Below are 23,532 nucleotides of genomic sequence, written 5' to 3' on the forward strand. Positions count from 1 at the left end.
TTTGTATTGAAATTAACATAAGGACAAATTTTGACCGATCATAAAACAAGCAACCATTGCTGTTTGATATTGATTGCATTTTGCAAATGCTCAAGAATCATGATATCTAAGGTAAATGTTCCTTAAAACGTTAATAAAAAGCAAAACTGCTACTGGACTTCTGTTCCTAAAAATAAAATCTGTTCTTAACTGAGGGAAAATATCATTATTTGGATTAGCTGGAGTAACTGGAAATAATATCCAAAGAAATGGGTGTGTATAGATTCTGCTAAACAAAAATACAATTAATAGGAAGATCAATTTTGTTTTACCCAGACCACCTCCTGTACCTCTCCTCCCTTGAGCAAGCAGCCCCTAAGTAGGTGCATAGTCAAACCCTGGAACTGGACAGACAGGAGGCCTGTGGGGTATCCTCAGCCCCCTGAGGAAGGTACATTCCTTGGGATGGGAATTCTTCCTGAAGCCTCCATGGAAACATGACACCTAAGTCAGGTTCCAAGCAGCAGGCCCTGAGCTGAGACTGCTGGCCCTGAGCTGTGCTGCCCAGGGGACCACTGCATTCTGCCTTGGGGGAATTGTGGAGAACAGAGAGATGGAAGGAGGAAAGGAACTTGACAATTTACAGAAGGGGGGCTCTGGCACCCAGAAATAACGCACCACACCTCAGACTTAGGCAGGTTTCAGGGAACAAGAAATGCTAGACAAAAACCATAATGATTTTAATAGGAAAAAAAAGAGCAACTTCAGATACCACTCCATTACAAAACTTAAAAAAAAAAACTTTCTGGAACTAAAACTGAGTTTTAAACTTAAAAGTTAGTAATGAATTCAAAGAAAGGAAAACCAAGTAGAATAAACATCAAAACAAACTGGAGAAGAGATGTGGAGGACATACTTTTTCCAAAGCAGTTTCCTCTATACTTTAAATTTAGGAGTTTTACCAACACACGCCTGGGCTGTGTCTTTTCTTTTTTTTTTTTTTGAGACGGAGTCTCGCTCTTTCACCCAGGATAGAGCGCTGTGGCGCAGTCTCGGCTCACTGCAAGCTCCGCCTCCCGGGTTCACGCCATTCTCCTGCCTCAGCCTCTCTTGAGTAGCTGGGACTACAGGTGCCCGCCACCATGCCCGGCTAATTTTTTTTTTGTGTGTGTGTTTTTAGTAGAAACGGGGTTTCACTGTGGTCTCGATCTCCTGACCTCGTGATCCGCCCACCTCGGCCTCCCAAAGTGCTGGGATTACAAGCGTGAGCCACCGTGCCCGGCCTGCTGTGTCTTTTCAAAATATCCTAATGGGAACTACAGGGATCTTAAGCCAGGAAAATTCACTTCTATTCTTTATCGCTTCTCTTGCTGCCTCCATCTGTGTCTTTTTCTCCTTCTGGAATTCCTACTATTCACATTATTTCTCCTAAGAAACCAACCCTATCAACACCCTTATCTTAAGACTTCTAGCCTCCATAACTGTGAGAAAATTTATTACTAGTCTGTATTACTTTGCATGGCAGCCCTAGCACACTAATACAACGTGTTACCAAACCAGACAAAAACATCACAAGAAAACTAACTTCTGAATTCTATGTACTTTAAGAGGGTCATATATGGTATCTAACACCACCTTAAATTAGAAAAGATATGTATTTGTCATAAACATCATAATTCTATTAGATGGCACTATTCTAATCAAATAATTTATGATGGGTTTATCGGGATATAACATAGTAAGAGTATCTGTATTTGTATTAGGTGAAGAGTTTTGTCTAACAGGAGGCATAACGTTAGGATACATCTAATAGGAGTCTTAATCTGTCATGCCTTTCCTTAATTATGATGGCTTTGTTTTTTGTTTTTTAAACGGGGTCTTGCTTTCTTGCTCAGGGTGGTATGCAGTAGTGCAATGACAACTCACTGCATCCTCTATCTCCTGGGCTCAAGGGATCCTCCCCACTTAGCCTGCCAAGTAGCTGGTATTACAAGTGTTCGCTATCACACGTGGCTAATTAAAAATTCTGTTTTTGAAAAGATAGGGTCTTGCCATCTTGCGCAGGCTGGTCTTGAACTCCTGAGCTCAAACCATTGTTCCACTCTCGGTTCACTGCAACCTCCACCTCCTGAGTTCAAGCCATTCTCCTGCCTCAGCCTGGGATTACAGAGGCACACCGCCACACCTGGCGAATTTTTGTATTTTTAGTAGAGATGGGGTTTCGCCACATTGGCCAGGCTGGTCTTGGACTCCTGGCCTCAAGCAATCCGCCTCCTTGGCCCTGCTGGGACTAAAGGTGTGAGCCACCCCGCCCAGCCTGTGTCATTTTGAAGAGATCTTTTTCCTAGCCCAAGCCCATATGGTTATCTGAACTTACAAAGCGCTGATGTTCTCTAAATTTTTACACTTAGATCTACAATGAACTTGGAATTGATTTTTTCATTTCCAAAAGAGTTTTACAATTAGTTAATCAAGTATCACAGGCTAATTTCACTCAAGAACTCAGATGCAAAAGTCCAAACCAAGTATCAGTCAACCTAATCCAGCAATATATAAAGCGATATTATGACCAAGTTGGATTTCAGGAATGCAAGTGTGGTTGATCATTTCAAACTCAATCACTGCAATTTCTCATACTGATGTATTAATGGAGACAAAGTATAGAGGTACTTTTTTAATGTTTTATGAGAAATGCTAAGCCGAATTTATGTCAAGGAAGAACTGAGGCCATATACAGTGGCTCACACCTGTAATCCCAGCACTTTGGGAGGCCGAGGTGGGCAGATCACTTGAGTTCAGGAGACCACCCTGGGCAACATGGCAGAACCCCTTCTCTACAAAAAATACAAAAAAAAAATAGCTGGGCATGTGGCACACACCTGTAATCCCAGCTACTTGGGGGGCTGAGGCAGGAGGATTGCCTGAGCCCAGGAGGTCAAGGCTGCAGTGAGCTCCGTCCCCACCACGGCACTCCAGCATGGGCATCAAAGTGAAACCCTTTCTCGAAAAAAAAAAAAAAAAAAAATGTGGAGGGCTGGGCGTGGTGGGTGACTCACGCCTGTAATCCCAGCACTTTGGGAGGCCAAGGCAGGCAGATCACTTGAGGTCAGGAGTTTGAGACCAGCCTGGCCAACATGGTGAAACCCCCACCCCCTGCCACCCCACCATCTCTTAGATGGGCGTGGTGGTGCTGCACGCCTGTAATCCCAGCTGCTTATGAGCCTGAGAATCGCCTGAACCCAGGAGGCTGAGGCTGCAGTGAGCCGGGATCCTGCCACTGCACTCCAGCCTGGGTGACAGAGTGAGAATCTCTCTTAAAAAAAAAAAAAAAAAAAAAAAAGGAAAACAAAAGTACATCTTAGAGCGATCACATGATTATTGAAAGCGTTATCCTCTTATTAAAAGTATTCCTGCTAATAAATGAAAAGGAATCGATTATTAAAATATCACTAATTTGGAAACCATTTAAGAAAATAATGGATCTAGGTAATGATCATTAATAGCTGCTGTAACATGACAAAAGAGAAAATACCAACCAATATGTGCCTCCGGCTGGAGCACAGCACCTCAAGTAAGTTTTCTTTCCAAAAACTCTCATCTGAATCAAAACTACCTCCAGGCTGGGAGCGGTGGCTCACACCTGTAATCCCAGCACTTTGGGAGGCTGAAGCGGGTGGATCACCTGAGGTCAGGAGGTTGAGACCAGCCTGACCAACAAGTTGATACTCCGTCTCTACTAAAAATACGCCTGTAATCCCAGTTACTCAGGAGGCTGAGGCAAGAGAACTGCTTGAACCCAGGAGGCAGTGAGTCAAGATCACACCATTGCACTCCAACCTGGGCAACAAAACCAAAACTCCGTCTCAAAAACAAAAATAAAACCAAACCCAAAACTACCTCTAGAGGTAACTATCACTTTACAGGAAATATAAAGAACAGACACTCAAAGACCACCATGGAAAAACAATCACAAAAATGCGAAGTGTGGGGAAGGAATGCTGCAACACAACCCGACAAATATAACGGGGAATGGAGCCTTTTAAGAAAGGGGAACCTCTACATGATCACTTATACAGCATCCATTCACCACACTTGAAATGTGTAAAACTCACACTGGATTTTGACAAGTTCACAGGATTTTGTTTTTAATTATTTTAGTCAAGATCATGGAGAAACGAAAAAGTGTTTTAAAATTACTTACATGCAAAATAGTAGTGGATATATATTAAATTACTAATACAATGAATCATGTTTCCTCTCACCACTAGCGAATATAATACATTTATAGCATACATTATATTTCTATTGGACAGTGCTGCTCTGAATTTAAAACGTTATCTACAAAATATAAGGTGTGACTTTGGATGCTGACTCAAACCAACCAGCTGTTTAAAATATTTAATACAGAAACATTTAAACCTTGGATACTTGGTATTTTGGAATGTATTTTTAGGTATGAGAGCAGTATCATGGTTAGGTTTTAAAAGTTCTTAGAAATACTGCGGATTTATTTATTAATAAAGACCTTATTGGTCTGGGATTTGCTGTAAAATAAGCCAGGGTGGTCTTGGCTGAGCTCAGTTCTCCCTCTGCCCACCCTGTTGCCCTCCACAAGAACCGTAGCTCAGGGCAACTAAGACAGGGCAAGGGCCCTGGCAGGGGAGGGGGTGTCCCGGTCCAACTTGGGACCCAGTCCCAATTGTGTCCCTGGACACATGACTTCTCCCAAACTCCATTTTCTCATCTGAAATATGGGGCTAATAGCAACCCCTTTTGGAGTAGCTCTGAGCATGTAATTAGAAAATGGAGTAAAACTTCTAGGACCTAGTAAGAGTCAACTAATGTGGTTCTCCCCAAGAGCAGAGAACCAGAGCTCAGTGGGGGAGAGGGAATTAGAGAAGTCACCTCCACGGAAAGGGCCTGTCACATTTCTGCAGCTCCTGCAGGCATCTACCCCCACCAGGCTCTCATTTGCCTCCAGGCTTTCCAAGGTTCTGGCCACGTGGGAGAAATAACTTTCTATTTACTCAGTCTTTTCCCTAAAATAAATTCCAAGTTTTACCTGAATAAAGCTTTGTAACGCTACCCTTAACAGAAAACTTGCCAGTTTACAAAAAAGTGGCCGGGCACAATGGCTCACGCCTGTAATCGCAGCACTTTGGGAGGCAGAGGCGTGAGACTCGCTTGAGCACAAAAGTTTGAAAATCAATCTGGGCAACATAAGGAGACCCCATCTCTACAAAAAATACAAAAATTTGCCGGGCTTGCTGGAGGATCCCAGCACCGAGCCAAGATCACACCATTGCACTCCAGCCTGGGCAACAAAGTGAGACCCTGTCTCAAAAAATGATATATGTATTTTTTTATAGAGACGGGGTCGGTCTCTGGGGCCCAAGCGATCCTCCCACACCTCGGCCTCCATAAATGCTGGGATTACAGGCGTGAGCCACCTCGCCAGGCCGATAATGACTCTAATTTACAGAATGCACACCGGAATGTAATACCTACAAGGCAAAAGATCTTCTTGCTTAGGAATAAAGCAATCTCTCTCTTAATATTCATTAAAGTAGTAATGTCTTATTTTATAGTTTATAAATTCTGTAAGAGCAACGAGTCACTTTGCAGGAATAGCACTTAAGGTATCTTTCACCTACCTGGAGAACCCAAGAAATTTTCATCTTACTAGGAATTCAGAGACAACCACGTATTTAACCTTTAAAAATATAACTTAGAAAGAATTATATGTGTATATTTTTGGAAGAATTAAGATGACTTTTTGAACGGAACAACTGAAGACTACGCTTTCAAAACTCCCTGTCGCCTGAGGCTGTGGCCCTGACCCCGGCGCAGCGCCCGCCCCGCGCGGTTCCGGGAAGCCGCCGCCGCCCGTTGCCCTTCGCGCGCAGCCGCCAGCGCGCGCCTCGTGTCCCACCACGCAGATGGCCGGCCCGAGCCCCCAACGCCCGCGAGCAGTTTCGAGCCCCCAGCGCCCGCGAGCGTTAGCTCGTCCCCGGGACGCTTGGAGACCGAAAAGCCGCAACGAAAGGCGCCCCGCGGGCAATGGCCGAGCTCGGCTCTCCTTCCACCCTCCCGCCGGGACACACGCGGAGCCGAGCGGGGGTCCCAGGCGCCTAGTGGGAGGGGTTCCCGCGCCCAGGGCGGCCTGGCGGGGAGGACGAGTCGGGTGCCCTGCGCCTCAAAACCCTGGTCCACGATTCTGCGGTTGGGGGAGCTGGGCAGCCGGCGCAGCAGAAGCCGGGCCCCGTCCACAAGTTTCCTACGAGCAGGGCGGAATCGACGAAAATACTTCATACAAACAAGCAACAGGAAAAAACAAAAAAGGAAAACTAACCTGAAGAGCACGCACGAGTCAGATTTTCACCCCAAATACAAACACGATACCTCTAGAAGCAGGAGACCAATACAGGGACCGCGCTCCGAGGACACGCGGCGCCGCGGAGGAAGAAAAAGGGCCCAGGGCCGAGAGCGAAGGCTCCGGGAACCGGGCGTGGGAGGAGGGCGGAGCCAACTCCCCACAAGGAAGTCTTGTGCAACTCTCAGGCGCCTGCAGCCACGTGAGCGCGCGGCTTTCATTTTACTCAGGTATTATTACTATTATTATTACTTCTTTTGAGACAAGGTCTCACTTCCGTCGCCCAGGCTGGAATGCAGTGGCACAATCACTGTCACTGCAGCCTCGACCTCAGAGCAAGCGACCCTCCCGCCTCAGCCTCCCGAGTAGCTGGGACAACAGGCGCGCGCCACCACACGTGGCTAATTTTTTTTTTTTTTTTTTTTTTACTTTTTAGTAGAGACAGTCTCACTATGTTGCCCAGGCTTGTCGGGAACTCCTGGGCTCAAGAGATCCTCCCAGCTGGGCCTCCCACTGCGCCAGGCCTGTTCTCACTTTCAGAGCCCTCCGGCAGGGCAGTCGCCAGCGCCCCGCTAGGAGGCCGGACTAACGCACCCGGCCGTCCGTGCCTTCCCCGCGCTTCCCTAACTCCAAAATCTCAGCCCGCGGTGCTCACCGCGTGGGAACACTGTCTGGGCATGCAGCTCTCGACCTCCGACGCTGCGTCTCCCGATCCCAGTGGGTCCAGTTCTCACCCGTCCCACGTACGGGCCCCTCGACCTCGAATCCCGTCACCCAAATCTCCCAGCGCCACGGCCCCTCATTATGTGCAGTCCTCGCTCGGTCCCAGGTGTGCGGCGCTTAAACTCAGATCTCTCTTCCCTGATCCCAAATCCCAGCTCCAGCCCAACGATCCCCACCCCAATAGGCCCAATGCCCAGGTAGTCCGGGTACGGGGCCCTGGACTTCGGATGGTCTCCCTAATCTTAAATCCCAGCCCCACGGTCCCCACCCCCAGGGGGACCCGGTCCCCGCTCGGTCCCGGGTGTGCGGCCTTCGACCTCGGAGACTTCGGCCGCCCCTCACCTCGGCCTCCGAGTCTCTACACTCCCGCTCTCACATCAGGCACCCCGGTGGTCCCTCGGAACACCTAGAGGAGGGTGGGACGCGGGGAACTTGGCAGTTGTAGCAGAGGCAGTTGAGGCTTGTTGACCATCACCATGGAAACCCCCGGCTGCGAGCACGGGGCGGGACCTACGAGGGGCGGGGTCAGGCGCGCTGCCGGCCCCAATCCTTAGCGCCTGCCCGTCGAGCGCACGCGGCTTTGCCGGAAGCCCTCCTGCTAGCGGCGTGCCAGGCCCCGACTAGGTCATACTCCCCGGCTCGGCCCTTTGCCCTGGGCACCAGGAAACAGAAGCCCAAGGAGCCCGCATCCCCACCCCGCTGCTACCTGCCGGCTGACAGCGATTCGGTGGCCCCCCGAACCCCACCTTAAGGAAGACGCGGCGCAGTCCTGCTTCCACGACGGAGCCGGAAGGACGCAAGGACCGCGGCAGGGCGGGGCTTCTGCGTCCGGCGTCCGGGGGCGGGGCCGACAGCGCTATTGTGACGCGCCCAGAGCTGAGCCGCCGGTTGGCCGACAGGGCGCGGAGCAGAGAGCCAACACGGCGGGTGGGGGAGGCGGACTAGCGAGGACGTTTCTGGAGAGGAGAAGGGAGGGGTGGGGAGGAGATGGGAGGAGGAGGAGGGAGTGGAGCGGCGGGAAAGATCTCTCTGACTGACCCTGAGGCCCTGGAGGAAGGACACTGGTGAGCCCCGCAGGACACTGAAATGTGCGCCGAAAGGATGCCTGATTGAAGACTAGGATGGGAAAAGGAAATGAGAACCGATGGCAGGGCGTGGCGGCGCAAGCCTGTGGTCCCACTAATTTGAGGAGGCTAAGACGGGAGAATCTCTTGAGCCCGCGAGGTCGAGGCTGTAGTGATCCGTGACTGCTCCATTGCGTCCAGCCTGGGCGACAGAGCGAGACGCTGTCTCAAAAAATAAAATAAGGAAAGTGGTACACTGAGGGCCGGGCGCGGTGGCTGACGCTTGTAATCCCACCACTTTGGGAGGCCGAGGCGGACGGATCAGGCGGTCAGGAGATCGAGACCATCCTGGCCAACATGGTGAAACCCCTACTAAAATACAAAAAAATTAGGCGGGCGTGCTGGCGCGCGCTTGTAGTCCCAGCCACTCGGGTGGCTGAGGCAGGGGAATCGCTTGAACCTGGGAGGCAGAGCTTGCGTGAGCCGAGATCGCGCCACTGCACTCCAGCCTAGCGACAGAGCGAGACTTCGTCTCAAAGAAAAAAAAAAAACGTACACTGCGTACTCCAGAGACCGCCTAAAGGCGTCTCAGAGCGGGGCGTTAGGAGGGATTTGTCAGGTTGAAGTTGCTCAGGTGATAATTCCGTGGTGTGAGAAACCCCCAAACCTCAGAGTGTAACTCAGGCCCAGGTCGAGGGCAAGATTTTCAGTCACAGAGCACCTGAACACACAGATTTGGTGGCTAATGGCTAAGCCAGGGACAGATTTTTTTTTTTTTGATGCTTTGTAGGGCTAATAATTGTAACCATTTTATTTTGGTGGACCTTCTTCATGAAGAGATGATGTCAAGGCACTCATCACAGGTTAAGCTGAACATTGTTACTATTGTTATTATTATTTCCAGACTGGGTATCGCCCTGTCATTCAGGCTGGAGTGCAGTGGTACAATCACGGCTCACTGCAGCCTCGACCTCCTGGGCTCAAGCTATCCTGCCTCAACCTCCTGAGTAGCACCACCACTCTGGGCTAAATTTTGTATTTTTTGTAGAGGCGGGGTTTCGCTATGTTGCCCAGGCTTGTCGGGAACTCATGGACTCAAGCCATCCGCCCACCTACGCCTCCCAGAGTGTTGGGATTACTGGACTGAGCCACGCACCTGGCTGAACGTTATTTTTTAAATCACCAGAGAAAGTAAAGGAGTGCTCAGAATAGTGTCAGATGATGAGTGGGATGACTGTGATGAAGGAAGGAGTTTGTCAAAAAAAAAAAGCTAGTTCCAAGAAAGAATGGAAAGAGTAAAGCAGGAGCTGTCAGAATAGGTAAAAATGTCCAAAGAGAAAACTGCGTAATTTGAAGCAAAATTACAGAAAATAGTTCCTGCAAAAATCAGATAGGTATTCAGCATCATAGGAAAGGGGTGAAAATCAGATAGGTAGGTATTCTTAATAAGTTGTGGCCGGCCGGGCGCGGTGGCTCACGCCTGTAATCCCGAGACTTTGGGAGGCCAAGGTGGGTGGATCGCCTGAAGTCAGGCGTTTGAGACCAGCCTGGGCAACATGGCGAAACCCTGTCTCTACTAAAAATACAAAAAAAATTAGCCGGGCGTGGTGGGGCGTGCCTGTAGTCCCAGCTACTCTGGAGGCTGAGGCAGGAGAATTGCTTGAATCCAGGAGGCGGAGGTTGCAGTGAGCCGAGATTGCACCATTGCACTCCAGCCTGGGCAACAAGAGCGAAACTGTCTCAAAAAAAAAAAAAAAAAAAAGTCATACAGTGACTGCATCACAGCTCATGCTGTAGAAAGATGTTTCTGGAGAGAAAAATTCAAGCAGCCAATTTAAATCGAATATTAGGAAAATTAAACCAAAAGCGCTCACGCCTGTAATCCTAGCACTTTGGGAAGCTGAGTCAGGTGGATTACCTGAGGTCAGGAGTTCAAGACCAGCCTGGCCGACATGGTGAAACCCTGTCTCTACTAAAAATACAAAAATTAGCCGGGCGTGGTGGCACATGCCTGTAATCCCAGCTACTCGGGAGGATGAGGCAGGAGAATTGCTTGAGCCCGGGAGATGGAGGTTGCAGTGAGCCAAGATTTTGCCACTGCACTCCAGCCTGGCCGACAGAGCAAGACTCTGTCTCAAAAAAAAAAAAGAAAAGAAAATTAAACCAAAAGACTAGTAATGTTTCAGAACTCAGGGACTGTTAAACCAGCTGCAAGAAGATATATTCATGCAATCCTTGTATTAAGAGAGTCTCTCTGGCTGGGCGCGGTGGCTCAGACCTGTAATCCCAGCACTTTAGGAGGCCAAGGCCAGTGGATTGCTTGAGCCCTGGAGTTCAAGACCAGCCTGGGGAACATAGTGAGACCCAGTCTGTATTTTAAAAGTTTAAAAAAAAAAAAGCCTCTGAGCTAAGTGGACCTTTGATCCCCTCACTCAAATTTGACAGTTCTCCATTATTCATAAATGAGGTAATAGTTGTTGAAGATGGTCTTCTCTGAATGCAAGACAAGTACTTTGGCCGGGCGCTGTGGCTCACGCCTGTAATCCCAGCACTTTGGGAGGTCAAGGCGGGCGGATCACGAGGTCAGGAGATCAAGACCATCCTGGCTAACACAGTGAAACTCCGTCTCTATTAAAAATACAAAAAAATTTAGCAGGGCGAGATGGCGGGTGCCTGTAGTCCCAGCTACTCGGGAGGCTGAGGCAGGAGAATGGCATGAACCCTGGGGGGCGGAGCCTGCAGTGAGCCGAGATCGCACCACTGCACTCCATCCTGGGCAACAGCGAGACTCTGTCTCAAAAAAAAAGACAAGTACTTTGGCCTGATTATGAACTTCCTGCTGTCCTAAGGAGTCATCCCAGGTGTCCACTATATCTTTTCAGCATTGAGTACCAGCACAGTCACATGTAGGCTTTCTTCCACAGTGAAGACGTGGCATCACTCAGAATGATGCCACAGGTCCTAGGCCTTTTCCACACTGGGCTCACTTCACCAACTGGCAAATGCTCATCCACACCTGGTCCACCTGGACTACCTCCTTATCTGTAGCCCTTTCACCTCTGTGTCCATAGAAATGTCTTACCTAAGCTCTGAAATCTAAACATTCAGAGAGCACCTTGATGCTTGAGAGCATCTTCACAGAGGTGAACCTTTAAGATCTATGTTTTAAAACAATTGAATTCCAAGATGTTGACCCTTACAGACTGACCTGCCTGATTATTTTCTGTTGTTTATGTACATTCATTATTATCAAAAATTTAATACTTTCTTTTTTTTGAGACGGAGTCTCGCTCTGTCGCCCAGGCTGGAGTGCAGTGGTGCGATCTCGGCTCACTGCAAGCTCTGCCTCCTGGGCTCACGCCATTCTCCTGCCTCAGCCTCCTGAGTAGCTGGGACTACAGGCGGCCGCCATGGCGCCTGGCTAATTTTTTTTATTTTTAGCAGAGACAGGGTTTCACCGTGTTAGCCAGGATGGTCTCGATCTCCTGACCTCGTGATCCGCCTGCCTTGGCCTCCCAAAGTGCTGGGATTACAGGCGTGAGCCACCGCGCCCAGCCAAAAACTTAATAGTTTTTAATAAATATTGTCAGGTTTTTTTTTTTTTTTTGAGACGGAGTTTTGCTTCTGTTGCCCAGGCTGGAATGCAATGGCACGATCTTGGCTCACCGTGCCCTCCACCTCCCAGGTTCAAGCGATTCTCCTGCCTCAGCCTCCCGAGTAGCTGGGATTAGAGGCGCCCACCACCAGGCCCGGCTAATTTTTGTGTTTTTAGTAGAGACGGGGTTTTGCCTTGTTGGCCAGGCTAGCCTCAAACTCCTGACCTCATGATCCACCTGCCTCGGCCTCTCAAAATGCTGGGATTACAGGTGTGAGCCACCGCGCCTGGCCAATATTGTCAGTTTTTAAAAATAAGTTCCCCTCTAGAAACTACTCATCCATACAATTGGTTACAGGTTTGGAGTGTTACAGAGGTTTTTAAATCTTCTCCTTAGTAGTTCTTGAAAAATCACCTTACCTATTAAGCTGAGATTCCCCCTTCCTCCAAGACAGTGCCATTAAGTAGGCAGGGATCACCAAGGTTCAGAGATGTCTCTTGCTCAAAAATCATAGTATCTGTTAAATAGCAATGACCGTAGCTAACACATACTGCATTCTCACTATGCTTTGCGCTATTCTACTTAATCCCATTGAAACCTCGTAACAACCCAGCAGTAGATACTACCACCATTTGGCGGAAAGAAACTGAGTCACCCAGCTTCTAGATGGCTGAGCTGGAAGTTATATGGAGGCTGGAGGCCCCATCTGATTCCAGGGTCCATTCTCATCTACTGCAGTCTAGATCCTAGTGAGAAACGGGGTTTTTCAAGCTGTCTCCTAAACCTCTCGTCGCCTCCCTTTCCCATCTGAGAGGAGAATGAAGGAAGTGAGAAAGCCAACTGACCTGTCTAGTCAGTATAGGCCCTGTCCAAATGTCACTTTTCTCCTTGAAGCGAGGTGCTCTAGGAGGCAGAGATAACCCAGGTGGGAAGAGGCACATTCGGCAGTCACAGCTTTGTCTGGTTAATTTTCATGACCAATATAGAAAAGTGCAACTTTGAGGCCGGGCGCGGTGGCTCACGCCTGTAATCCCAGCACTTTGGGAGGCCAAGGTGGGCGGATCACGAGGTCAGGAGATCAAGACCATCCTGGCTAACACGGTGAAACCCTGTCTCTACTAAAAATACAAAAAATTAGCCGGGCGAGGTGGCGGGCGCCTGTAGTCTCAGCTACGTGGGAGGCTGAGGCAGGAGCATGGCATGAACCTGGGAGGTGGAGCTTGCAGTGAGCTGAGATGGTGCCACTGCACTCCAGCCTGGGTGACAGCGAGACTCCGTCTCAAAAAAAAAAAGAAAAAAAAGAAAAGTGCAACTTTGAAGCTGCTCTGATGCTCACTGAAGTGAGCTACCACTAGGAAGGCTGGACCCCTAGGTTATTTGCAATTCTTCCAGAGAACTTGACAGTTCTTTCAAATAACACTTTTTACTATGTATTAAATAGTGAAAGAAGGATTATGGGATACCTGAGCTTGCTGGTTACTTGCTTGAATTGGTTTCTTTGCCCAATAAAAGACCACAGCTTGATTAGGTGGTAGTGGCCAGTGTTGGTGGAGTGGCTGCCCTTACTTTGCCCATTTCCCCAGCAGGCCAAGCAAGCAAATGAGGGACTCACTTGGATGTTAGTAAGCTAAGTTCTAGCTCTTTCTTCCCCCCCACCCCCCGCCTTTTTTTTTTTGAGGCGGAGTCTCACCCTGTCGCCCAGGCTAGAGTGCAGTGGCACGATCTGGGCTCACTGCAAACTCTGCCTGCCAGGTTCAAGCAATTTTCGGCTAATTTTTGTATTTTTATTTATTTACTTTTATTTTATTTATTTATTTTTGAGACAGAGTTTCCCTCTTGTCCCCCAGGCTGGGGTACAATGGTGTGATCTCAGCTCACTGCAACCTCCACCTCCTGGGTTCAAGTGATTCTTTTGCCTCAGCCTCCTGAGCAGCTGGGATCACAGGCACCCACCACCATGCCCAGCTAAAGTTTTTTTTGTTTTTGTTTTTGTTTTTTGGTATTTTTAATAGAGATGGGGTTTCGCCATGTTGGCCAGGGTTGTTTTGAACTCCTGACCTCAGGTGATCCGCCTGCTTCAGCCTCCAAAGTGCTGGGATTACAGGCGTGAGCTACTGCGCCCAGCCAATTTTTGTATTTTTAGTAGGGACAGGTTTTCACCATGTTGGCCATGCTGGTCTGGAACTCCTGACCTCAAGTGATCTGCCTGCCTTGGCCTCCCAAAGTGCTGAGATTATAGGCAGGCATGAGCCACCGCACCTGGCCAGCTCTTTCTTCATTCTAAGTCATCATCTTTTAGTCTGATCATGAGTTTTCCTACCAAAAACTGTGTACAGTTAGATGCCTTCACCTCTATGGAGCCTCAGGAGAGTCAGAAAACTTCATTTGGATCAAAATGTGCAAGGGACAGGATAGCATGCACCTTGTCTTTCTCTCTGCCTTTCTTTTTCTCTTATTAACGTACATTTTTTTAAAAAAAATTATGGAATATTTTAAACATACAGAAAATTATAGATATATAACAAATTTAACAGACATTTTGCTCTGATTGTTTTTGGACAAAAGATTACAGATAGGCCAGGTGCAGTGGCTCACGCCTGTAATCCCAGCACTTTGGGAGGCCGAGGCAGGCAGATCACAAGGTCAGGAGTTCGAGAACAGCCTGGCCAACATGGTGAAACCCCATCTCTACAAAAAATACAAAAATTAGCCAGGTGTGGTGGCATGTGCCTGTGCCTGTAATCCTAGCTTTCGGGAGGCTGAGGAAGAAGAATCACTTGAACCGGGGAGGTGGAGGTTGCAGTGAGATTGTACTCCAGCCTGGGCAACAGAGCAAGACTGTCTCAAAAAAAAAAAAAAAAAAAAGATACAGATAAACCAGTGCTCTGCGGTGCTTTCGACTCTTTAAAAAGCATTACTGGGCCAGGCGCGGTGGCTCACGCCTGTAATCTCAGCACTTTCGCAGGCTGAGGCGGGCGGATCACCTGAGGTCAGGAGTTCAAGATAAGCCTGACCAACACGGAGAAACCCTGTCTCTACTAAAAATACAGAATTAGGCGGGTGTGGTGGCACATGCCTGTAATCCCAGCTACTCGAGAGGTTGAGACAGGAGAATCACTTGAACCCGGGAGGTGGAGGTTGTGGTGAGTGGAGATCACGCCACTGCCCTCCAGCCTGGGAAACAACAGCGAAACTCCATCTCAAAAAAAAAGAAAAAAAGAAATTGCCAGGTGCGGTGGCTCACGCCTGTAATCCCAACACTTTGGGAGGCCAAGGCGGGCAGATCACCTGAGATCGGGAGTTCGAGACCAGCCTGACCAACATGGAGAAACCCCGTCTCTACTAAAAATACAAAATTAACCAGGCATGGTGGCGCATGCCTGTAATCCCAGCTACTAGGGAGGCTGAGGCAGGAGAATCGCTTGAACCCGGGAAGCGCAGGTTGCTGTGAGCCGAGATCATGCCATTACACTCCAGCCTGGGCAACAAGAGTGAAACTCTCAAACAAACAAAAAAGCATTACTGGCCAGGCGCCGCAGCGGCTAATGCCTGTAATCCCAGCACTTTGGGAAGCCGAGGCTGGCGGATCACAAGGTCAGGTGTTGGAGACCAGCTTGACCAACATGGTGAAACCCCGTCTCTACTAAAAATAGAAAAATTAGCTGGGCATGGCGGCCGGTGCTTGTAATCCCAGCTACTCGGGAGGCTGAGGCAGAAGAATAGCTTGAACCCGGGAGGCGGAGTTTGCAGTGAGCCGAGATTGAGCCACTGCACACTCCAGCCCGGGCAACAAGAGCGAGACTCAGTCTCAAAAAATAATAATAATAATAAAATAAAAAGCAGGCCGGGTGCGATGGCTCACACCTATAACACCAGCACTTTGGGAGGCCGAGGTGGGCGGATCACGAGGTCAGGAATTCGCGACCAGCCTGGCCAATATGGTGAAACCCCGTCTCTACTATAAATACAAAAATTAGTGGCCGAGCGCGGTGGCTCAGGCCTGTAATCCCAGCACTTTGGGAGGCTGAGGCAGGAGGATCACGAGATCAGGAGATCGAGACCATCCTGGCTAACACGGTGAAACCCTGTCTCTACTAAAAATACAAAAAAAAAAAAAAAAAAAAAAATCAGCCGGGCGCAGTGGTGGGCGCCTGTAGTCCCAGCTACTCGGGAGGCTGAGGCAGGATAATGGCGTGAACCCGGGAGGCAGAGCTTGCGGTGAGCCGAGATCGCACCACTGCACTCCAGTCTGGGCGACACAGCAAGATTCTGTCTCGGAATAATACATAAAAATTAAAAAGCATTACTGTAAATTTTTTTTTAGTTTGGTAACTCAAACCATTCAGCCTGTGTCCTCTCCCTCTCATTCCCCCACGGAGAAGAAACATCAATGGCGAAAGCAACACCAAGAGCTGGCTTCACACTCAGGAGAAAACTGCACCTCCTGTCATTTCCGGGGGCTCTACACTTTCACAGAAAGTTCTCTAGTAGCAAACTATAGAAATGATCCCTGAAAGCCGCCTAATTTTTGAATGATAAAATATTTCTTTTTTTTTTTTTTTTTTTTGAGACAGAGTCTCGCTCTGTCGCCCGGGCTGGAGTGCAGTGGCGCAATCTCGGCTCACTGCAAGCTCCGCCTCCGGGGTTCACGCCATTCTCCTGCCTCAGCCTCCGAGTAGCTGGGACTACAGGCGCCCGCCACCGCGCCCGGCTAATTTTTTGTATTTTTTAGTAGAGACGGGGTTTCACCGTGGTCTCGATCTCCTGACCTCGTGATCCGCCCGCCTTGGCCTCCCAAAGTGCTGGGATTACAAGCGTGAGCCACCGCGCCCGGCCGAATGATAAAATATTTCTAAATTGGTCAGGTGCAGTGGCTCACGCCTGTAATCCCAGCATTTTGGGAGGCTGAGGAGGGTGAATCACCCAAGGTCAGGAGTTCGAGACTAGCCTGGCCAACATGACGAAACCCCTTCTCTACTAAAAATACAGGCCAGGTGTGGTGGCTCACGCCTGTAATCCCAGCATTTTGGGAGGCTGAGGAGGGTGGATCACCCAAGGTCAGGAGATCAAGACCAGCCTGGCCAACATAGTGAAACCTCGTGTCTACTAAAAATAGAAAAATCAGCTGGGCGGGGTGGCACACATCTGTAATCCCACCTACTCGGGAGGCTGAGGCAGAAGAATTGCTTGAACCCAGAAGGTGGAGGTTGCAGTGAGCCGAGATCACTCTACAGAGCGAGACTCCTTCTCAAAAAAAAAAACAAAAACAAACAACAAAAAAAACTGAAGATAATTTTATACAGTCAGTGGGGAGTATTGAAGTTTCAAGATCAGAGATTTAATAAAATTTGTGGCCCTTTAGGTAAATATCTTTAAAGAATATTGTTTCAGGCAATGTAGTTTGTGTGTGGGTGTGTGCTGTCTTGACTTAGTTTTTAGGCTCTGGCTAAAGGCCAGTTAGTTCCTCTTCTTGAGCTGCCGATTATGTCTGCACCCCCAACCACCTCCGTTATCAGGCTCAAACACTTGGGACCATTATACACCCTAATCACTCCAGGGCCAGTTACCAGACAACTAGGGCCAGCCCCCATGCCCCTGAGCCCCCAGAAATTACTCAAATTAGCCAATCCCAAACCTGTTGGCCTTGCCTAACCCTTCTCTTCCTGCAAAAACCACAACAAAGGCTCTTCCGCAGTTCCTCCCTCACTCCCTTTGCCTAGCGACCCCTTCTGCTCCTGCTGAGTGGCCTTGTGTGAAGCCCCAGGGAAATGAGAGTACAAAACTAAAATTTGGGCCAACGTGGAGGCTCACGCTTGTAATCCCAGCACTTTGGGAGGCATAGGCAGGCAAATCACTTGAGGCCAAGAGTTCAAGACCAGTCTGGCCAACATGGCGAAACCCTGGCTCTACTAAAAATACAAAAATTAGCCGGGTGTAGTGGCACGAGCGCCTATAGTCCCAGGTACTCGGGAGGCTGAGCAGGGAGAATCGCTTGAAACTGGGAGGTGGAGGAGCAACCTCCTCCGGGAGACTGGAGCGCCACTACTCTCCAGCCTGGGTGACTGAGTGAAAGACTGTCTCAAACAAAAAACAAAAACACAAACTGTAAAACTTGTAAAACTGGTTTGTGACTCCTGTGCTGCATCTAACCTCACCATACCTCACCCAAGGTAACCTGTTTTGTTTGTGTTTTTGTTTTTGAGACGGGGTCTTGCTCTGTTACCCAGGCTGGAGTGCAGTGGCTGGATCTTGGCTCACTGCAGCCTCCACCTTCCAGATTCAAGCAATTATCCCACCTCAATCTCCCAAGTAGCTAGGATTACAGGCATGCGCCACCACACCTAACTAATCTTTGTATTTTTAGTAGAGATGGGGTTCCACCATTGGTTGGCCAGGCTGGTCTCAAACTCTTGACCTCAAGTGATCCACCTGCCTCGGACCCCCAAAGTGCTGGGATTATAGGCATGAGCCACCGTGCCTGGCCAAATCTGAGCTTTTTATAAAATCTTCATCATAATGGTTCTTAATAATGTTGACTTTGAAGTTTTCTTCCCTCCTACAACAGATGATGGGGAAAAAAGATAGTTCATAAAGATCAGTTGATCTTTTTAAAATAATTTTTTTTTTTTTTTTTTTTTTGAGATGGAGTCTGGCTCTGTCACCCAGGCTGGAGTGCAGTGGCTCGATGTCTGCTCACTGCAAGCTCTGCCTCCCAGGTTCATGCCATTCTCCTGCCTCAGCCTCCCGAATAGCTGGGACTACAGGTGCCCGCCACCACGCCCGGCTAATTTTTTTGTATTTTTAGTAGAGACAGGGTTTCACTGTGTTAGCCAGGATGGTCTCGATCTCCTGACCTCGTGATCCGCCTGCCTCGGCCTCCCAAAGTGCTGGGATTACAGGCGTGAGCCACCGCGCCCGGCAAAATAATTTTTTTTTTTAAGATGGAGTCTTGCTCAGGCCGGGTGCGGTGGCTCACGCTTGTAATCCCAGCACTTTGGGAGGCCGAGGCGGGTGGATCACGAGGTCAGGAGATCGAGACCACAGTGAAACCCCGTCTCTACTAAAAATACAAAAAAAAATTAGCCGGGCGTGGTGGCGGGCGCCTGTAGTCCCAGCTACTCCGAGAGGCTGAGGCAGGAGAATGGCGTGAACCCGGGAGGCGGAGTTTGCAGTGAGCCGAGACTGCGCCACTGCACTCCAGCCTGGGTGACAGAGCAAGACTCCGACTCAAAAAAAAAAAAAAAAAAGAAAAAAAAGATGGAGTCTTGCTCTGTCACCTAGGCTGGAGTGCAGTGGCATGATCTCAGCTCACTGCAAGCTCCGCCTCCAGGGTTCACGCCATTCTCCTGCCTCAGCCTCCCTACTGGCTGGGATTACAGGCCCCCACCACCACGCTCGGCTAATTTTTTCCATTTTTAGTAGAGATGGGGTTTCACCGTGTTGGCCAGGATGGTCTCGATCTCCTGACCTCGTGATCCGCCCACCTCAGTCTCCCAAAGTGCTGGGATTACAGGCGTGAGCCACTGCACCTGGCCTAAAATAATTTTTAATTGACAAATAATTGTACATATTCATGGGGTACATAGTGATGTTCTGATACATATAACGTATAGTGATTAGGATAATTAACATGCATCATCTCAAATATTTATAATTTCTTCCTGTTGGGAACATTCAATATTTTTCTCCTAGCTATTTGAAACTATTATGGTTAACCACAGTCATTGTATGGCATAGAAAACCAGATACCTGTACTTATGTATATCGTTTAGCAAATCTCTCCTTATCCTTCCTTTCCCCCTACCATTCCCTTTTTAAATTTTTTTTAAAAATTTTTTTAAACTCTTTGGAGACAGGGTCTCACTTTTTCGCCCGGACTGGAGTGCAATGGCGCGCCGTCTGGGCTCACTGCAACCTCTGCCTCCTGAGCTCAAGCGATCCTCCCATCTCTGCCTCCAGAGCAGCTGGGACCACAGGCTCTCGCCAGCATGCCCCGCTAATATTTGTATTTTTCTTTTTATAGAGACGCGTCTCGCTATGTTGCCCACGCTGATCTTGAATTCCTGGGCTCAAGCAATCTGTCCGTCTCCGTTTTCCAAAGTGCTGGGATTACAGGCGTGTGCTACCGCGCCCAGCCTTGTTTTTTTAAATTATTTTTTGTTGAAGGGTCTTACTGTGTCGCCCAGGCTGGAGTGCAGTGGTGCGATCCCGGCTCACTGCAGCCTCGACCTCCCGGGCTCAAGCGATCTCTCCGTCCTCAGCCTCCCGAGTAGCTGGGACCACAGGCGCGTGCCACCACCGTGCCCAGCTCCTTCCCAGTTTAACTGTGGTTAAAACTGGTGTGTGATGGCAATGAGAGAGACCCGCGAAAAATGAGAAACAAGGGATAGGGCTGACCTCTTTTGCGGACAAAGAAAAATAAACCAAAGTTTCCTCAGAAAACTTAAGTTGCCTCACAGCCGCCTGGTATCAGGAAGCACTGAGCCCGCCTAACGCGGGATCCTCCCGGGGCAGGCCGCCTGAGCCCACCCGGAGCGGGCGGGGCGGCTGCAGGACCACGTGGCCCAGAGCTCCCTTCCAGCGCTGCCCGCGGCGGTGGGGCGGGGGGGGGAGGTGCGGGTGCGCTGCGCGGGGCGGGGGGGGCGGGTGCGCTGCGCGGGGGGGGGGGGCGGGTGCGCTGCGCGGGGGGGGGGGGGGGGGCGGGTGCGCTGCGCGGGGCGGGACGCGGACTCTCAGGCTCTGCGGAGAGCGGCTGCCACCGCCTCTGTTTTTTTCTTGAGACCTACTCTGGCCCTGTGGCTCAGGCTGGAGTGCAGTGGCGTGATCACCGCGCACTGCAGCCTCAGCCTCCTCTCGCCTCAGCCGCTCCTGTAGCTGGGACCACCAGCGGGCGCCACCACTCCCGGCTACATTTTTTTGTATTTTTAGTAGAGACGGCGGTCTCGCCATGTTGGCTAGGCTGTTCCCGAACTCCGGAGCTCAAGCGATCCGCCCGCCTGGGCTTCCCAAAGTGCTGAGACTGCAGGCATGAGCCACCGCGCCCGGCCGAGAGCCTCTTTTGGCTCCTCCTTTCGCCTTTCCGGGGCCAGGCGTGTGCAGCTCTATGGAGAAGGGTCCCCTCCCTCTACGGGACGTCCTCGCTGCCGAGGTCAGAGGCGCGGAGAACATGAGACCCGAGGTGCGTTCCAGCATGTTCCTGCAGCCCTCCACTCCCTCTCGCGGTTGCGTAACGTCAGATCCCTGAAACACATCGCACATACGCGTGACTGGTGGTGTTTCTCCTTTTGAACCCTCATATATACAAGAGGCCACTAACAGAGATAAGGAATTGTACTATGTACTCCATGCTTCAATAACTGGGTGCTTAGAGACAAGGCTGAGTTCTTTCTGCCATCCTAACACCCGCAGCAGAGGTTAACCTACTATCTGACAAGTGGTCAACTTTTCTGCCTTCGGGAAGACTTGGGGCTGGGCTGAGGGAGATAATCTAGAACTTTTATAGTGATCCTGTGTACATTTCCCTAGAATGATGGATTAGGGTATAGTGATTAAATATATAATGTATACTTTAATATACATTAAAAAGTTCTGGAAGGATGTACTTCAAAATGTTATTGGTGGTTTCTTCCATTCTTCCCCTGTTTGGAATATTGCAACAACCGACTATGTTATTTTAGCCCTTTCTCCTTCCTTCATTGCTTCTCCAAATTCAGGGGCCTCATTGGAGCAAACTTGTTTGCAGGTCATCTGGGCACCCTCTTGAAATAAATCGTCTCTCTTTGCTCTTACAGGTCTCAACTGCTTCTTACCAATGTTAATTCCACTGACTACTATCAGAATCTGATGAGCAATCCACTCATCAGAGAAGCTGTTTCTACACTCTCTGAATGACCATTTTATAGATGCTGGGAAAAAATTGTATTAAAGACTGTGAGTTAGCTGGGCTTGGTGGCTCATGCCTGTAATCCCAGCACTTTGTGAAGCCAAGGCGGGAGCATCGATTGAGCCTAGCAGTTCAAGACCAGCCTTGGCAGCATAGCGAGACCCTGTCTCTACAAAAAATTTTAAAATTAGCCAGGTGTGGTGGTGTGCACCTATAGTCTTAGCTACTTGGGAAGCTGAGGTGGAAGGATTACTTCAGCCTAGGAGGTTGAGGTTGCAGTGAGCTGGAATCAAACCACTGCCCTTCAGCCTGGGTGACAGAAGAGGACCCTGTCTCTTAAAAAAAAAAAAAAAGTCGTGGACTTTGTTATCCTTATGCATATGACTCATCAATATATCTGTACTTCCATATAGAAAGAACACTTAGACTGGGCGCAGTGACTGATGCCTGTAATCCCAGCATTTTGGGAGGCCAAGCCTGGCAGATCACTTGAGGCCAGGAGTTCAAGACCAGCCTGGCCAACATGGCGAAACCCTGTCTCTACTAAAAAATACAAAAATTAGCCTGGTATGGTGGCACACGCCTATAATCCCTGCTACTCCAGAGGCTGAGGAATGAGAATAGTTTGAACCTGGGAGGTGGAGGTGGCAGTGAATCAAGATCGCTTCACTGCACTCCAGCCTGGGCGACAGAGTGAGACTCCATTTCAAGAAAGAAAGAAATAAATAAAATAAGGCTGGGCGCGGTGGCTCACCCCTGTAATCTCAGCACTTTGGGGGGCCGAGGCGGGCGGATCATGAGGTCAGGAGATTGAGACCATCCTGGCTAACACGGTGAAACCCCGTCTTTACTAAAAATACAAAAAATTAGCCGGGCGAGGTGGCGGGCTCCTGTAGTCCTAGCTACTCGGGAGGCTGAGGCAGGAGAATGGCGTGAACCCCCGGGGGGCGGAGCCTGCAGTGAGCCGAGATCATGCCACTGCACTCCAGCCTGGGTGACAGCGAGACTCCATCTCAAAAAAAAATAAAAATAAAAAAATAAAAATAAAATAAAAGAGAACACTTAGGAACATGCTATAGAAAACTTAAATTATAGATGTCAAAAATTTAATCTGTTATTTGTTACTGGAATATGTTCATTCTTGCACTTGGGACTAGACTTAGAGTATTTTAGAAATTGCAAACCAAATAATGAAGCTCCCATGTAGATTTGACTCAGAAAAACACAGAACACTGTGCGGAACACCATCCCTTTTCTCACCTTATACCGCTATTCTGCCTCCTCCATCCCTGGAAACAAGGCAACAGTCCTCTTTTGTGGTTACACAGTACCCTGCTTTAGACATTCTAACTGCCTTCATCCTCTCAAAACTAGATAATTTAGGTAAGACTTAAGAAGTTTCAGACTGCTGGCCGGACACGGTGGCTCACGCCTGTAATCCCAGCACTTTGGGAGGCCAAGGTGGGTGGATCACCTGAGGTTGGGAGTTTAAGACCAGCCTGACCAACATGGAGAAACCCCGTCTCTACTGAAAATACAAAAATTAGCTGGGCGTAGGAAATATATGTATTTCCATAAAGTATTGAGTCTTCTGTTTAATCACATCAGTAGGAATCTAAAAGCGATTTTGGATTTTTTTTTTTTTTTTTTGAGATGGAGTCTTGTTCTGTCGCCCAGGCTGGTGTGCTGTGGTGCAATCTCGGCTCACTGCAACCTCCGCCTCCCGGGTTCAAGCGATTCTCCTGCCTCAGCCTCGTGAGTAGCTGGGACTACAGGTGTGTGCCATCACGCCCAGCTAATTTTTGTATTTTTAGGTTTCACCATGTTGGCCAGGATGGTCTTGATCTCTTGACCTCATGATCCGCCCGCCTTGGCCTCCCAAAGTGCTGGGATTACAGACATGAGCCACCGCAC

General features: G+C 49.2%; 2 protein-coding genes and 1 pseudogene across 7 annotated transcripts in view; 1 reads left to right on the forward strand and 2 right to left on the reverse strand.

Moving 5' to 3' along the window:
• The window catches only part of HNRNPF (heterogeneous nuclear ribonucleoprotein F), a 25,366-nt gene extending 15,490 nt beyond the window's left edge, over positions 1–9,876 (reverse strand). The window contains exon 1 of one of the 6 annotated variants that reach the window (XM_055275249.2): positions 7,822–9,876. The gene's annotated coding sequence lies outside the window, so the exon portion shown is untranslated. Of the gene's footprint in view, positions 1–6,331; positions 6,491–7,417 lie in introns of those variants that run through there. The other 5 variants (XM_055275247.2, XM_063637383.1, XM_055275246.2 and 2 more) reach the window with 5 other exon arrangements.
• On the forward strand, positions 4,821–23,532 carry LOC134736327 (uncharacterized protein DKFZp434B061-like). The gene is made up of 3 exons (XM_063637109.1): positions 4,821–4,981; positions 5,830–6,582; positions 21,527–23,532. Exons 1-3 carry the CDS (start codon positions 4,821–4,823, stop codon positions 21,624–21,626), a joined length of 1,014 nt encoding a protein of 337 aa, XP_063493179.1. The 3' UTR covers positions 21,627–23,532.
• On the reverse strand, positions 16,078–16,259 carry LOC129481501 (uncharacterized; annotated as a pseudogene).

This window comes from Symphalangus syndactylus, chromosome 4 (assembly GCF_028878055.3).
Source record: "Symphalangus syndactylus isolate Jambi chromosome 4, NHGRI_mSymSyn1-v2.1_pri, whole genome shotgun sequence".
Lineage (NCBI taxonomy): Eukaryota > Metazoa > Chordata > Mammalia > Primates > Hylobatidae > Symphalangus > Symphalangus syndactylus.